The 17,965-nt window shown below is 36.8% G+C and overlaps 2 protein-coding genes across 2 annotated transcripts; both read left to right on the top strand.

Moving 5' to 3' along the window:
• The first annotated feature begins 319 nt into the window (after window positions 1-319).
• On the top strand, window positions 320-7,827 carry LOC102805630 (N-acylethanolamine-hydrolyzing acid amidase-like). The gene is made up of 9 exons (XM_006822979.1): window positions 320-501; window positions 5,340-5,504; window positions 5,756-5,882; window positions 6,010-6,100; window positions 6,247-6,344; window positions 6,514-6,686; window positions 6,988-7,050; window positions 7,167-7,262; window positions 7,710-7,827. Exons 1-9 carry the CDS (start codon window positions 320-322, stop codon window positions 7,825-7,827), a joined length of 1,113 nt encoding a protein of 370 aa, XP_006823042.1.
• A 2,676-nt stretch (window positions 7,828-10,503) lies between these two features.
• Window positions 10,504-16,717, top strand: LOC102805521 (N-acylethanolamine-hydrolyzing acid amidase-like). Its single transcript, XM_006822978.2, has 9 exons — window positions 10,504-10,685; window positions 13,639-13,803; window positions 14,052-14,178; window positions 14,306-14,396; window positions 14,543-14,640; window positions 14,810-14,982; window positions 15,284-15,346; window positions 15,489-15,584; window positions 16,487-16,717. The coding sequence occupies exons 1-9, from the start codon at window positions 10,504-10,506 to the stop codon at window positions 16,602-16,604; spliced, it is 1,113 nt and encodes a 370-aa protein (XP_006823041.1). The 3' UTR covers window positions 16,605-16,717.
• Window positions 16,718-17,965: the final 1,248 nt, after the last annotated feature.

Here is a 17,965-nt window from a genome sequence, read left to right as displayed (position 1 = left end):
TGAGCTGGCCAACATGTTAGTTTTTTTCATATGGTTGATTACTGGCATGTTGATTTCCCATTTTTGAGCCATATTTTCAACTTTCTTCGTCATTTTCATATAGCAATCTCGTCATATGTTAACATTGTCGTCTATGGAAATTCAATTAGTGGAATGAGCCCTCCAGTGGACAAGACCAGTGCTTCGTAAATTATTTTTGATAAACGCCGATGAGGGCGGTACGTTGCATTTAAATCCTCCAACACTCCTCCTGAAATCTACACCATACCATCGTTGCATAGCGGACAAGACCAGTGCCGCGTAAATGATTCTTGATAAAATGTGGAAAGGCATCGTAATTCTAGTGATCTGGGTCGGTATCGTACAGGGGGAGCGGAACCACACAGTAGCGGCGCCTCGTTATAGATTTGATTTGGACACTCCGCCCGAGAAGAGATGGGACCACATTGTCAAAGATTGGGATGATAAACTTTTACAACACTTCATCAACGAAACACTGAAGTAAGTATTCACATATATGTATACAAACTTCAGTGAACGTATTGATGGTTGTTTTCAATTGAATAGCGCCGCGTTTTAAAGAACTTGCGTTTTTAATGTATATATTGGTTTCAAATAGTCAATATTAGACAATGTTCCCAAAACATGTAATGTATACCTGCACACGTTTAACAGTGTCAAGAAACTTTTTTGACCCTTGCTTTGTTTTGAAGCATCAGCTTCGAACTCATTATCTCCAATATCAAAGTACATATTACGGTTGAACGAACTATACTCTTATTAGCGGTATGTCACAACTAAACAGTTTACAAGATACCCCACTTTCTTTTAGAAACACGTCTTTAATAGAAACGCGCATAAACCAAAAATATGACTTATTTTGACCATATACACTTATCTGCAAAATAAGGCAAACTTTAACTGACCTATAATTTGAATGGAGTTATCAGTAGTATGATTGTATCATCATAACTATTATAAATAAACGCTAAATGCGTAGGCGCACTAGTTACTCCATTTTGTTGACAACAGCGCGAATTTCGCCGTATTATAAACAAACACTGAGATTGTGAATATCTCGTATGTATTTCAGTTTCCATGGCTACCTAAGTCAGTGGCTTGCAATCATGGATTGTCGATGTATTGTCTCACGGTATAATAATTGTATTCTTGATATACGTGTATGAGAGTCTAAAACACATCCTTCCGTAGCAGTATATTTGGATCAGACAGAGTGAGGAAAGTTGACAACGCGATATCAATAATTTTAAGGAAGAGAAATGTTAACCTCATTTGTTCATGCGGTTGTGGGGACGTACAACACTCATGTAAGCCGGTTCAATCTTTGGCCAATCGCAGCCATCGTATTAGAATAGAGACAAATATCGCATAACACATCTTATACTCATTTGGATGTATTGAACATCGGTGATATAATGCAAAATACTTTATTTTAGCTGGACTTAATTTTCGCTGAAAAGATGGATGTCTTGTATAGAGTATTTTTACTGATTTTTAAACATAAGAAAAAAGGGCATTTTGCTGGATTTTATTTCGGAATCCACTGCTTTATCCCTTCAGCGAAAATAAATTCTAAATGAAGTAAAATATATTTACAGTATTATCATAATACTATATTACTATTTACAAAGTTCTTCATCCAAAATGATATCATTGAAGAGGACCAGCATGTAGTAACTAAGAAAAACAAAATAAATGCGATTCAGACAACATATAGAAGTTACTAAGATATGTATAACAACTTACATATCATCTGAAAGCTTATATATAGGTAAATAAGCAAGGTCATATTCCGTAATAATGCTTATCTGAAAACACATTTCAAACGCCTAACACTCTAAAGGTGGATTTACGCTTCGCGGAAATTTATCGCCCACATTCATTTTAGCGTCTTGTTTTTGTGGACATTTTTATCTGTGTTTTAGTTTTCTAATTACGACTTGTCAAAACTGTCCAGCAGATTGTCGGTTTGAAGCCTGGTCGTAGTATTAAACTTCCGAGCTTCACCGGCTGATCTCAACAGAATACTCAGTATGTTATTGGTCAACTGTAACCCATTATTCTATATTACGCCCGTTAAGAGGTTTGAACCCTTGACCTTAGGATTAAAAGTCACACGCTCTATCGACGACTGAGCTAACCGGGCTGCTCATTTTTTGTGTGTGACTGCTCTCAAAAATTCCAGCAAGATAATTCAGAACTTCAAATGACTCAATATGAACAGACAAAAGGGAATCCGAATGGTCTACAGAGACAATTATAGTAGAATTGGCCGTCAGATAGTCCATTAGACAAACATTTGTATGGTATATGCATTACCGTATCCCCTATATCTAAACTTTAAGATGATGTATATGTTATATCCAGTAACATTCCTAATAACTGTCGACAGTGCTTAGGCCTAAGAGAATGTGTGAATCACAATAAGTCTGAGCCGTTCCTGTGTGATTTACTTTGTCCTCACCAACAGACACAGACACACAAACCAATACATGCATTCATTTTTTGTGATTATTCAGTTCATCTAAATCGAATTGACTTACATTACCTCCTCTCCTTCATAATATCACTTTAAACATGGCCTATTTCAGGACTATGTATATATGAATACGCTCTATCGAATGAGCGATTCTTCTGAATGTGATGTAACGCAGTTCACTATGATACGTACATATATCAGGTGCGATATCTACAGGTCATTTGCCCACTGTCTTATCATACCAAATGAGTTACACATCCCGCGATGTGGCTGCAAAAATAAACTCACCTAATTCGCAGTATAACTCCGTCAGAGTACACCAAATGCGCGGTTATAGCTACTTAACTAACTACGTTGGACTATTGTTTTAGCGTACCCCCAGACTATTATTACATGTATATACTGTAAAACATGTCTATTTAGCTAGCATGTTGTTTTAGCTAATTTCGCTAATTTAAAATAAAGTATATTCCCCTAATGAGATTGTTAACACTTTAACTAAATTAAGATTCAGTTAAATCATGCATCGAGTCAAATTCGCTAAAATGGCATGTTTTACAGTAATTAAAAGATGTGAGACCGAGGCGAACAAACACATTTAAAGTGGTATGGCTGATAGTTAGACAACCAGGCCGGTATAGTGAATTAACGGACTGTTTTGAAGGTAATTCACAAGTCGCAAATCAAACAACCATGAATTACTGTTCAACTGAGTCAAGACGAAATGTGAATCATTAATACTGCGCATGCTCAAACCTCACATAAACCTATTTCTTCTCTAAAGTATAGAACCTGAATCATCACAATTGTGGTGAATACAATTAACAATTGCATTGGTGAGATTACAGCAAATCTATTGTCATATTATTTTTATTGAATTATAATTATTGCTATTTGTGATCCACATTTCGTCTGAGATATATTAAATCATGATTTGTGTTTCGTTTAACAATTTTACGGCGTTCTCCACCACGTATCACGGGGGAAATTCTTCTCCTCTGGGGTTCTCCACACGTGCCAGGGGGGAATCTCGTCTCGTCTCTATGTCACGTCCCCTTGAAGTCGTTAATCTAAACAAAAGTCATAAGACAAAGTCGCTATCATAAAACATTACTCCTCTGGTAAAAAGACGGGAAAGGCTAAAACGATAGAAACTACTAAGTTACATATAAACCTGTCAATCATGAACAAAAGCATGCGTTATCAAACAATAAGTATATAGGCGCACAACACTCTCATCTCGAAAAGACATTAAAAAACGTTACAAAGGTGCTCTCAACTCAAATCAACTCAAAAAGCGTCAGAAGTATTCCAAAACAACACGTAAACAACAATAACTCTTAAAACGTCGGTATCTCTGTACTCGACAAATCTCAAAACTCTTAACAACACGTGGGGGCATCATTCCTCTCATCATATTCCGTACTCATAAACTCATTAAACCACCATAAAACTTCACAAAATCCAAAACACTGTGTTGCAAATACTTGTCCACTGAAACACGCTTAAATCGTTATAAAGGACCTCGAACGTCACTAAATATCATTTCAAAACAAAGGTCTGGGCGCTTACATAACATACAATTCAATATCCCTAAAAAAAAACGTTCAGAAAAACGATAGGAAAAGCAAGCAATACATTACATACTGAACAATAGTGTTGGGATTGTGAAAAAGAGTTCAACGTCCTTGAGTTACAGTGTCCGTTACAGTGTCCAGCGAGCGGTTCTCTAACCAACACACAGATAGCTAAAGTTCTAATCAAAGTCTATAAGCGTCTCTTCTCTTGTATTCGCGTTAGTCCGGTTCATTCTTTATCATCTCCTCTTTAATGTCGCTCAATTCTTAATTATTCAGTCCTATACGATACTGGTCCTTCCGAAGGGGCTTTGAAGTCTTCATGTCTTCAGCGTTGTTCATCGGTGTCATTCGGGTAAAGCCGTTAGTCGTCAAGCGCAGTTTCCGAGTCGTCTATGCCATCGAGCTGCTAGTTCAGTTCACAAGAAAGACACACCTTCGCCATTTCACTTTTCTTCACAGGATGTCAATGTGCATAAGACGCAATGCCCGGATTCTCCACCACGTATCACAGGGGGATATTTTCTCCTCTGGGGTTCTCCACACGTGCCAGGGGGGAATCTCGTCTCGTCTCTATGTCACGTCCCCTTGAGGTACGGGATCGGGAAAGTCATTTAAGCTTTACAGTCAAATAAGACACACACAACGAAATACGTTTCAGCTCTCGTCTTAGTCAGTCAGTGAGCACTCTATAAGACACAGCGCCCTGGGAAAAAGTCCCCAAGACTATCGCAAGGCTGACCCAAGACTGCCTCTAGGCTGCGTCAAGACTCGCCCCAAGACTCTCCAGGACTGCATCAAGACTCGCCCCAAGACTCTACAGGACTGCGTCTGTTGTGGAGTACTCGCCAAGACCAACTAAAAACTCTTTATTCATTTTCAAAACCTTAACCAATTACAAAGCAGTATTAAGACTCTAAGGCGTGGCCTTCAATCATACAGCCAATCACACTAAGTACTGAACACGTCATATCTTTCGATTAATCGTTCACTACATTAATAACTACGAATACTAACTGTCAGAAATAGTAGTCCGAATAGCGACAGTTATCTCATAATTAGCTCCAAATCACTGAGTCGAGTTCCGTCCAGAACCTCAAATGGGCCGAAACGATGACAGACATAACATAGCCATTCGCTAATAATCAGCTAATTAAGTCGATTAACAGATACGCGTAAACAATTTCATCATACACATACAGTTGTAAAACTGCCAAATAATAATGTAATTGAACACGTTGTATGTCCAATTTTCCTTATAGCGACTATTTACCGGAAGCAGTTATCCCAATATTGGAAACTATCGCAAATGCCGCGGATCGTCTAATACCAAGCCCCTATAGGCAGGAAATGGAAGGATTTGCAAAAAACACTGGACTCAAATTATCTGACGTCATTGCACTGAACTTGGAATATGAATTTATGACGTGAGTAGGTGGAAAAATACGTTTCGTTTTCACAAGAAATTCAAATAAGGAACATCTTGCAGCAATTTCGATACATTAGCCTAAGCATGGATTTCATGTAAATTAGTTCATATCACAATATTAAGAAGGCATCAACAGCTGACACTCGCCAACAACAGGTGTGCACATTGCGATGCTAACGTAACCGTAATCATTTCGATTCAGGCGATTGCAGTGCATCATGGGTAATTCAGGAACATTTTTTTTAACAGGTTTTGTACCAGTATCGTTGCGCAGAACTCAAACGGTCAGATTTGGCATGGACGTAATATGGACTACGGTTTTGTGGATGCTCTTAGAAATATGACAATAATTGCTGACGTCACACGTAATGGAAAAGTAAATATTGTTTATTTCATCTCCCTTAACTCATGTTCGTGCACATCAAATAACAAAATATTGTTTTTTAATTTCACTTCAAATCGGTTTGGACTTTTTTTCAAAAGTAGTGCTGTTATTATTTCAGGTGATTTATACAGGAACTACATTTGTTGGGTTTTGTGGAATGTTGACTGGCATGAGACCCAACGCATTTAGCATCACTGTTGATGCCAGAGGTAAAACGCAACAGCGCCATCACATGTCAGTTTACTGAACATACAAGAATGCAATAAGACATAGCATATTTGATTTGTAACAATTTGCCACAATGTCACTAACCATTTGTGTATTCTTATCACTGTTCCTATGTACATTTCCTTAGGCTCCGGATCCAAAGCGGACTGGTGGAAAAACGCACTGGAAGCTTTCAATGCCCTATTTATAGGGGGCGCTTCGTTCTCAAGTTTCCTGCCAAGAGAGGTGGGAACCATTTTTACGAGAGCAAAACATTTATTATAATCCGAATTATAAATGATCGTAATCACAATTATACAAAAAGTAGAATATTGCAGCTGATACTAACGTTGTAACAAAGTTTGTAACACTAATTTAACTGAAGCACTTATACAAATACCGTTTCTTTTCGAAGGTTTTTGAGAGTGAGACAAACTACCACGACGCAGTGGAAAAACTGTCAAAGCGACAGATCATCGCTCCTGTCTATTACATTGTTGGCGGCGTCAAACCGGGAGAGGGCGCTGTTATAACTCGTGATCGGCTGAAAGCTAAAGATGTTTGGAGTCTTGACCCTGACAATGGAAGGTAACAAATATTTAAAGGGATCAGTTTACTGACGTCATCATTAATGCAGATTACAACAACACTAATCATGTATATGTAATACTGTACGGGATTAAAAGTCAATTGGTAACCCAAACTACCAAGAAAGCTTTCCGGTGTTACGATTTCTATGTTTTTTTATCAATCCAGTTATATATCTGTGTCCGTGAAATGTGTGGAGCCAGGGCACTTCAAGTGACATGACATGCTAATGACGAAATCAGGAAGAATAAGTTAGACTACATATGTTAACAATACCGGGTGTTGTTTATTTCTATTTTAGGTGGTACGTCGTTGAGACTAACTACGATCATTGGCTTCCACCCCCTTCTGGTGATGATCGAAGGTAGGTGATCACTCTAACTTATCGGACAATGTTTGCTGCCCTCGCCAGGCAGGCTAAAGAAGCAAGTGGTGGTATTTAAATTTCACGATAATATGTCATCAATATGTCTATTACAGAGATCCTGCAAACAAGTTTATGAAAGCTGTTGGTCAAAAAAATGTTAACGGAACTGCCATATATGATGTCCTATCCACGCCACCAGTTTATAGATCGTAAGTAGCTTTGATGAGGTGGTGGTAATGGTAATGGTGTTGGTGAACAGGGTCGAAGCTCGTTCAAAAACAGCGCCTTTGCGCTGCGTTCGTACGTGCATGCATGTATTTGGGGGGGGGGGCATATATGTAAGTGTTTTCCGGTCTCCTATGACGCCTCATGTCGTACACACTAACACTACCATGGGTGAAAACTCGCGTGGTAATTATGGTAGAACAAATCTGATTAATTCATGGCGGCATGACCTTTGACCCTGTGCGTTGACATTACCGTTCTATTATTCCAAATTTTTCAATTTCGTAATGTTATTTTATCGACCATTATTTAACAATCAATGTGAAAATAAATCAAGGGACCAACATTTGATATGGTTCTACAACGAAATGTCAGTGGAACTTACAGCAAATATTAATAACAAAAATAACATTACTTTATTCACATTGCAGGGCCACTGTGTACACCGCTGTCATGTCTGCTGCAGACCCGTCTACGTACAAGTGCTGGACTCGTTATGAATTCCTCCCAACAGTAAAGCCCTGGACTGAGGATTACAACGAAATATAATATATATTTTTATTCTATTGATTCTTTAACAGTCGTATTAGCGAAAATTGAATTGTTAAAATTCATTTCGTAATTGAAATGAACACAGCTTCCCCAATAGAAGATGCTGACCATGAGGATGGGTGTTACACTTGGAAACAGCACGGCTACCACGTGTGATTAACTTTATTCAATATTCATACTTTAATAAATGTAACAGCGTTGGTGTTCGCAAGATATCCGACTTACAAATAGCCAAACATCACCGAACAGTTCCATAGATCTGGTTGTGATTGATTTATCAGCATTTTAAGCTTCCATCAAATCACCGAATCGCATTCCGTATTCAAATTGTCTGTTCGACGATTGAAAATGAACTATATTACAAAATCAATAGAAGATGTGAAGCATTTCCGATTAAGAATAATCAGTCAGAGATGCACAGCAGACTTTCGAATTTATGGGATGACTGATTTACTGGTTTTTCCACTGCGTTCGAGTGAACTTCGAATATCAATCATGATGTACACAACGGCGGACTGAAAACCTAAATACATTATTACAGCAACAGGATCCGCATTGCAGCCAAGACAGTTCACACTTTTAAGTTGATACATCGTAACTAATCATGTAGTCACATCTACGCACTCCTATGAACTGGGTGCCTAACTTTGATCAAGATCTGAAGCTAATAGAAAATCTGTTTAGTTCAAAGTTATCAAATCAAAAACAATACATAAAAAATACATTAAAAGCAAAACATTTCATCCACATTTTAAAAAGAAAATTATTCTAAAATATATGTATTCTGTATTTGACAAACAGTTCATTCGACAAATGAAAACTCACAGGAATATGTTTCAGCTATTAGAACAGAATGATAGAGTTTTTATAATACTAGTTTAAAAACGCACTTCAAAGATTGCAGTGTTTGAAGATGTAGATTCTCAGGAGGCAACAGTACTGTTGACTTCTCCCTCCACTGGACACCAACTATTTAAGTTGATTTGCATACAAAGCAGAGCTTGCAACATGATAGCTATTCATAAAGGGTGTTTTATTTTACTTTTCATATAATACAGTAGTCACACAATGAGGCAGTTCATATTTGTCTCAGTGAATCATTAATTTTTGACAGACACCTGTACAAAATACTTGGACTAAAGCCAGCTAAATTTTTCTGTTATCTTGCATGTTTTATGAATCTATTCACATCTAAATGCAGCACTTTTTTTGCAATGAGACATTTGTTTTTATTCTAAAATATCTGAATTACTTTGAATAAAGCTGGAAATTATGTTCCTTAAAATAATTAAACAAATAAGGCATGTTTTTGTAAGATATTTACATCTTTTAAGGACATTCGGTAGACTGATTCCCCACTGTTGGTTCAACCCCCAAACTTGTTTGTATTCAAAATTAATTATGACAATGCATATTTATATTGAAACAAACTATGATAAAGGGAATTATATTATATAACAAAGGGCAAGGTCACCAGAGTTCAACTATGTTTACTTTCTGTTGTGGTGGTATGGTGTGCCAAATGTTTCAAAATTAGTCATAGCACGTATAATGTAACCGTGTAATGTATAATATGTACATGAAATTATGACTGAAAGACATGTTACAGTCTGAAAACCGTGAAACATACAAATCATAGGAGAATACATTGAAAATCTGTTAACCTTTACTAGAAATGAAGAAAAACATGAATGCATTGCCAACAACCAAAACAGATGACGTAATATAAACAGATCGGTAACAATGCAACACTGTAATTCGGGATAAAAAGTGATATTTAAAAAAAATACGTGAAACGTGGTATGTTGCATCACAGTCCCTCGTTGGGGACGGTGGTTGCATTTACAACTAACATATTGTAAGTGAATGGTTAAAACAAGTATAAAACGCACATATAACACCTATTGTTCCTGACACATATTTATATTACACCAAAGACTTCTCTATACGAGTAGTCTTTGAGTACACATACTAATCCAAACTTTCTAATGTAAGGGCTACGCTGATTGGTTGTTGTCGATGTACAGCAAGGAACAACAAGCTAAAGTTGTTTAGGGGGCACCCTCAATCTGTAAAATCCACCGCAGCCGAGGGGCAACGCGAATTCAGTGCAGACCCAGGCCTGGTGCAGACCATCGCTGCAGCGTTAATAATAATAATAATGTTTATTTCCAAAGTACCATAGGCCGCCGGCCCTAATTACACTCAAAGATACATCACTAGTATATGCAGTCACAGGTTACACATAGTTAGATATCATTAAGAATTGCTTCCTCTAACAACGTTTCTCTATTAAGAAAAGAATAAAATAAATATTTAGCACAATTTCTAACAGTTTGTGGATTTTTGTTGGTCATTAGGTTAATGAACTGGGGTTGTAGGCGGGGCTGCTTAGTGTATATCTTTGGAATATAGCGTTAATGTGCATTATATTTACTTATTGACTCTAAAACAATTCCCGGATTGGTCACAAAGTACAAGGAGAAAAATATATAACTGAACTATGACCTGATGGCACTAGCTGCCAGTGCGCATGTCTATTTTATCTTATCTGTGATTTAGATGTGCACGGCCTAAATAAACAGTACATGTTTAAGAGACTGGGCGTGGCGTTGTTATTTAATTAATATACAGAGAAACATTGAAATTTGCTTTCAAAGATTTCCTGCTGAAATGTGGAAAGGTATCGTCATTTTAGTGATTTGGATGGGTCTCGTACAGGGGGAACGGAACCATACAGTAGCAGCGCCTCGTTATAGATTTGATTTGGACACTCCGCCCGAGAAGAGATGGGACCACATTGTCAAAGATTGGGATGATAAACTTTTACAACACTTCCTCAACGAGACACTGCAGTAAGTATTCACATATGTGTAGGTGTGATGATAATAATATTAATGATTTTAGTAAGTAAAAATACACCTATTTTAGAATAAAATTTAGATACAATGGAACAATAAAATCAAAGCACACAGACTAGCAAACAAAACAAACAAAGTCCAGAGTGTCCAGTCACAATTACGTATAAACAATGTTAAAATTTAGTTGAACCTTTTGAACGCACTTTATAGCGTTCCGTTATTCAAGTTTACATAACGGTTTATGGATGAAGGTAGTACGCTACTATATGCAAAATAAACCACATTATTCTATGGATAACTTATACCGGTATTCAAAATTATCCAATTTTTCGTAACACTACACATTATTTAGCATAGATCACCAAACACTTTTAAATATGATCGAATGTTTCTGCCATAGGAACTAATTGTAAATTACTCAAAACACGCATTTTTGTTGAAAACTTAAAACTTCGGTGAATATTACAGTAACCCAACCCCTCTTGCTGGATTTTGAGGATTTCCGAGTATTTTGTTTAATGGCGCAAACAACATTGTGATTTTCATTATTAATAAATAATGATATTCAAGTAGAAATCAACAGTTAACATATTGCTTTTTTTTAATAATCCAATTATATATAGACAAATAGATATGTACATAATATGAATATGTATAAAATTATAACGGTTCAATTCTATAAAAAAATGTTGGTGTGCCAGCATTTTTTTTTACAAACCATAGATCAACGTATTATATTCTTTATTTATATTTATGGAATTTGCGTGTTGTATAATCATAAGAGTGTTTATAATATTTACATATCATGCAGCAAATTGAATTATAAATAAATAAATAAATAAATAAATAAATAAATAAATAAATAAATAAATAAATAAATAAATAAATAAATAAATAAATAAATAAATAAATAAATAAATAAATAAATACTATTGGGTTCAAGTAAGTTTCGTAAGTAAGTATACGGATCAATTGCTGAATAAATTCGGATAGGCGCATTGAATGTAAATAACGAAGCGTGGGCGTCAAAGTGTACGCATAATATAAATAAACTGATAACCCATCATGACATGGAAGTTGATAGACCCAATCGTCTGTGCGACAAACCCGTTGTATCACAGATTTGGTATTGTAGGTATGGTACATGTATTCTGCATAATAGCCTAGTGTGGGTGAAACGGTCACGTTTAAGGTCAAAGGTCAAAGACGAGCAAAGAATGTTTGTATTTCGTAGAGTTTTTAAATATTGAGAATGCCAAGCTGACGAGAGAGGGGAGCCGCAGATGAATAATTGGAAAAAGTGATCAGGCGAGTAGCTTTTATTTATTTGTAGTTGTAGGCTCGGATAAGTATTTCCCCAGGTTTCGATACAGAAAGTTTAACGTGGGTGGATTAAAGAATTGTATTGGCGGAATGCGCGATAGCACACCAACCTTGGTACTGTCTGTCTTGACAACGTTTGCAATATGTGATTTCCAGGTCAGGGAAAGGTCAATACTGACACCTAAGGAAATGACCGACGAAGCGCCCTCTATCGAGATACCAGTAATTTATTTTTTTGGAAGTTTTCAAATTCATATATTTAGTTTTGTCTACATTGATGGTCAGTTTATTGGCATTGAACCAATCAATACTATTTTCAGGGTCATTATTTTCATCGCTGAAGTTAGTAATATTAGGTTTTGGAAATTTAAAGATGAGTGTGTCGTCTCGAAATACTCTAACAAATTGAATGCATTTACTAGATTTATTAATGTCCTTAACGCAGTGTAGAAATATAATTGGGCCTAGAATAGATACTTGAGGTGATCCGCTTTGGACGTGTCTAGTGTTGATATCGTGCCGTCAACTGATAGGCGTTTTTTCAGGTAGCTACGAATCCAGGAACGAGGAATCCTCTTAATTACATAATGCCATAATTTGTCAAGAAGAATCTTATGATCTATTGTATCAAAGTTTTGTTAGGTCAATAAAGACGCCGGCTGTAACACAGCCCTATTTTGTTGCATAATATGTAAATACTATAATACATCTTTCCCATTATATAGGTCACAACTGTTGCATATAATTACCATAAATATAAATATAACAATATAATATGCTGATCTTTGGTTTGTAAATAAATGGTACAACACCGAGTATCGTGCTCGATAAACACAGTACCGATGTAGCTAAACTGCAAACATGCTCGAGGTCGTACGGTTAAAGCGTCCGAGCTTACGTGGGCCGCAAAAGCTTATCCAGTTTATAAATTAAAGCGCGGTGGACGTCGCGCAGCGCGTGTACGAATTTCATGTAAATAAACAATGTATTTTACACGCGTTGTATACGTCGCTATGAGTTCCATAACGAACAGAACGCGGCACGACGACTGTCGCCCTTTAACAGTTTTAATATATGTCATGTAGTTAATAATGCGATCAATTTACCGTTCTTTACGATATGGGGCAGCCATCTTGAATACGACATTAAACTAAATAAGTAAAAAGTTGCAAAACGTGTTTTTTTAGATTCCTACAAATCAGGACCTATTACTGTTAGCCAAACCGCTAACAAAATTCGGCCGCATTCGTCGTTTTTAAGCGGAAAATCCCTTGCATACGAACACCTAATTACACGAAGAACTTAGAACACTTTTCTGGGATCTGGCGATAGTTGTTGAGATTCTCCTGAACAGTGTAGTCCCTACATGTGAAACATACTAGTATATACATTTAGTTGCTCAATATGTTTTCACCGGCTCTTCGTCCAGCGTTCCACTGAGCTTGCGCAAAGCTCATAGAAATACATAGTAACGTAGAACGCTCTGTGACGTAGCTCTGCTCCCGAGAATACGAGGTATATGATAAGACAACGAACCTCATTACGTAAGTGATACATACTACTAGTTGTAAAACTGCAAAATGTGATGTCATTAAACACGTTGTATGTGTATTTCTCCTTATAGAGACTATTTACCGGAAGCAGTTATCCCAATATTGGAAACTATCGCAAATGCCGCGGATCGTCTAATACCAAGCCCCTATAGGCAAGAAATGGAAGGATTTGCAAAGACCACTGGACTCAAATTAGCTGACGTCATCGCATTGAACTTGGTATATGAATTTATGACGTGAGTAGGAAGAGAACACGTTTCGTTTTCACAAGAAATTCAAATAAGAACACCTTGCAGCAATTTCGATACATTAGCCTAGGCATGGATTTCATGTAAATTAGTTCATATCACAATATTACGAAGGCATCAACAGCTCTGTGAAGTACGCCAAAAACAGGTGTGCACATTGCGATGCTAACGTAACCGTGACCATTTCGATTCAGGCGATTGCATCTTGGGTAATTCAGGAACATTTTTTTTAACAGGTTTTGTACCAGTATCGTTGCGCAGAACTCAAACGGTCAGATTTGGCATGGACGTAATATGGACTACGGTTTTGTGGATGCTCTTAGAAATATGACAATAATTGCTGACGTCACACGTAATGGAAAAGTAAATATTGTTTATTTCATCGTCCCTTAACTCATGTTCGTGCACATCAAATAACAAAATATTGTTTTTTAATTTCTCTTCAAATCGGTTTGGACTTTTTTCAAAAGTAGTGCTGTTATTATTTCAGGTGATTTATACAGGAACTACATTTGTTGGGTTTTGTGGAATGTTGACTGGCATGAGACCCAACGCATTTAGCATCACTGTTGATGCCAGAGGTAAAACGCAACAGCGCCATCACATGTCAGTTTACTGAACATACAAGAATGCAATAAGACATAGCATATTTGATTTGTAACAATTTGCGACAATGTCACTAACCATTTGTGTATTCATATCACTGTTCTTATGTACATTTCCTTAGGCTCCGGATCCAAAGCCGACTGGTGGAAAAACGCACTGGAAGCCTTCAATGCCCTATTTATAGGGGGCGCTTCGTTCTCAAGTTTCCTGCCAAGAGAGGTAGGAACTATTTTTACGAGAGCAAAACATTTATTATAATCCGAATTATAAATGATCGTAATCACAATTACACAAAAAGTAGAAGATTGCAGCTGATACTAACGTTGTATTAAAGTTTGTAACACTAATTTAACTGAAATACTTATACAAATACCGTTTCTTTTCGAAGGTTTTTGAGAGTGAGACAAACTACCACGACGCAGTGGAAAAACTGTCAAAGCGACAGATCATCGCTCCTGTCTATTACATTGTTGGCGGCGTCAAACCGGGAGAGGGCGCTGTTATCACTCGTGATCGGCTGAAAGCTAAAGATGTTTGGAGTCTTGACCCTGACAATGGAAGGTAACAAATAATAACAAAAGTATCAGTTTACTGACGTCATCATTAATGCAGATTACAACAACGCTAATCATGTATATGTAATACTGTACGGGATTAAAAGTCAATTGGTAACCCAAACTACCAAGAAACCGTTCCGGTGTTACGATTTCTATGTTTTGTATCAATCCAGTTATACATCTCTGTCCGTGAAAAGTGTGGAGCCAGGGCACTTCAAGTGACATGACATGCTAATGACGCAATCAGGGGAATAAGTTAGACTACATATGTTAACAATACCGGGTGTTGTTTATTTCTATTTTAGGTGGTACGTCGTTGAGACTAACTACGATCATTGGCTTCCACCCCCTGCTGGCGATGATCGAAGGTAAGTGATCCACTCTAACTTATCAGATAATCTTTGCTGCCCCTCGCCAGGCAGGCTATAGAAGCAAGTGGTGCTATTTAAATTTCACGAGTTTCTTTGTTGATACAATGTAGTCATTAATACATAAATATGTCTATTACAGAGACCCTGCAAATAAGCTTATGAAAGCTGTTGGTCAGAAAAACGTTAACGGATCTGCCATATATGATGTCCTATCCACGCCACCAGTTTATAGATCGTAAGCAGAGTTGATCCCAAGTTGGGTTGGTGGTGGGGATTGTGGCTGATCGAAACTATATACAGGGATCAGTCAAGCAAGTTAACAAGAAACCATTCTGTGTGATATATGTTTGTTTTCGAATCAGCTGCTTATTACAAAAGTGGGTGATTTGATCCTTGCTCGGTGATTTCGTGAAGTATATGGGGAAGGGACATTATGTAAATACTGTTATGTTCGTCTTTTATAACTTTCATCCCTTACACAATGAGCGAAATATAAGTAAGACTTATAATAGAACAATTCAAGCAATATATATAATCAGAGGTAAATTACTTCGGGTTTACAACGCGCATAGTACTGTATGTTGACATCACGCCAAGATCCCATTCAAGTCTCGTAGGTAGCGGACCGATGCTACGACCTTCTGACATGACATAGGTGGTTTGTAATAAAACAATATAACATGTATTACCACATTCATAGTGAAGAAATGTAATACATCAAAAATGTACGGAAAATATAGTTATCTTAATCCGTCATATCGTGAACAGCTATTTTGATCCACCTGGACATCCCAGTATTCTAGTTACCCCTGGCATGCGCATTCGCATTTTTCTGAGTTGAAAAGCGAGAGCGAGATTGAAACGGGATCTTGGTATCATGTCACGGGAGTGCAAACCCCAAGTAATGTACCTCTGAAATATTGTATATATCCAAATTCTTCAATTTAATAACAAAATCATTATAGTAAGAAATCAAATGATTCACGTATTTATCCCATGAGTCATGCCCATGTGATACAGCCTATTGGATGTTCTTGATTCGATTGGCTATTGATGTCATTTTACAATGATCATGTAAATGCAACATACAAGAAATATAGTCATATCGGAAATAACATTACTTTATTCACATTGCAGGGCCACTGTGTATACCGCTGTCATGTCTGCTGTAGACCCGTCTACGTACAAGTGCTGGGCTCGTTATGACTTCCTTCCAACAGTAAAGCCCTGGACTGAGGATTACAACGGAATGTAATATGTATTATTATTATTCAATCGATTCTTCTACCGTCGTACAGTGTTAATAGTTACAATGTATTCAATAGAGAATATTACATCGCATTAAAGTCATATTTTTTAAATTTCAAACCACTTGACGTGTGTGTCAATTACTGAAGATGATGAGCGAACGTGATGTGGGTGGTACATCATCTTGAATCTCCCGACACTGCCAATGTGTACCTAACCTCATCACTCGACACTTGTTTGATATGTCATTGATTGGTTCACAGAAGACGTCGCCTTGCGGTGTAATTGAAAGAAGTTATCTTGCACACGAATGCACGAATTTAAAACTATGGTAAGAAAACATTTTAACTTGTGTAATCAGACTCAGTGTCAATAATCATCCGATATTACAACACACCGTGTGCTATAAATGCCCCAGTTAACACCGAAAGAAAAGAAAATTAAAACAATTAACACCCTAATTCCCGAATTGGGCTCTGACCAAGACAGCACCTGTACATTTAATCAAGAATAGTCAGAAATTATGGAAGTTTAATATTTCTTACCGATAATGGTAAAAACATATTAGTTTTCAAAGCGTAATGATTCGAACATTTCTGTACAATGCGCTCCTATCAAATGTAGATTCCTCATGTTCAGAGTGTTGATAGATATGTTTAATGATTATTGGGTAAAGCAGACTCAATGAGGAATTCAAGCAACCAAGAAAAACTTTGGAATGTGTTGTACGATTGGTGTGAAATTGAGGAACTACGTTAATTTAAGGTAGAGATGCAGGTTCGTGGGCACTTGGGAGTGAAATTTTTTTTTGCTTTTTATTATCCAAAAAGTCTTGGCTATAGACTGTTGAAATTTTGTAGAATTGTGAATAGTGGAACATACTCAAAAAACGATTTTAAAATATAGATAACAGGTGCAAACATTCTCTCTATTGAATGCTTAACAAGATTTTAACAAGACAACTGGTAGTCAGTTTTCAAGATGGCACTTTCTTCATAGTAAATAGATGTACCCATAAACCAATTTTGACAGAAAACAGAAGCATGGTTTAGAAGCTAATTTTTTTAAAATCACTTTTTACCAAAAAAGCACATTTTTCTGCATATTTCAAACTACAGTGTCCATAGAAATAAAATACTAACAAAACTTTAAAATTCATACAATAAGCTTTCCGAAAATATATAGTTTTGTGGACAAGGGAGGTCATGGTTTTCTAAGTAACTAATTAAAGTACCTGTCAAGTAAACTGCATCTCTACCTTAATGAAGTTACTGTTGAATTCAGTAAAGTTGCGAGCAAAGTAAATAACGTTGCGTGAATAAACCTCAAAGTTGATGAAATTAGGTGGATAATCTGAAAAGCTGCGTG

Source organism: Saccoglossus kowalevskii, chromosome 17 (genome assembly GCF_978046115.1).
Source record: "Saccoglossus kowalevskii chromosome 17, keSacKowa6.1, whole genome shotgun sequence".
Lineage (NCBI taxonomy): Eukaryota > Metazoa > Hemichordata > Enteropneusta > Harrimaniidae > Saccoglossus > Saccoglossus kowalevskii.
Note: the sequence above shows the minus strand (reverse complement) of the source record. Positions and strands in the feature narration are given on the sequence as shown.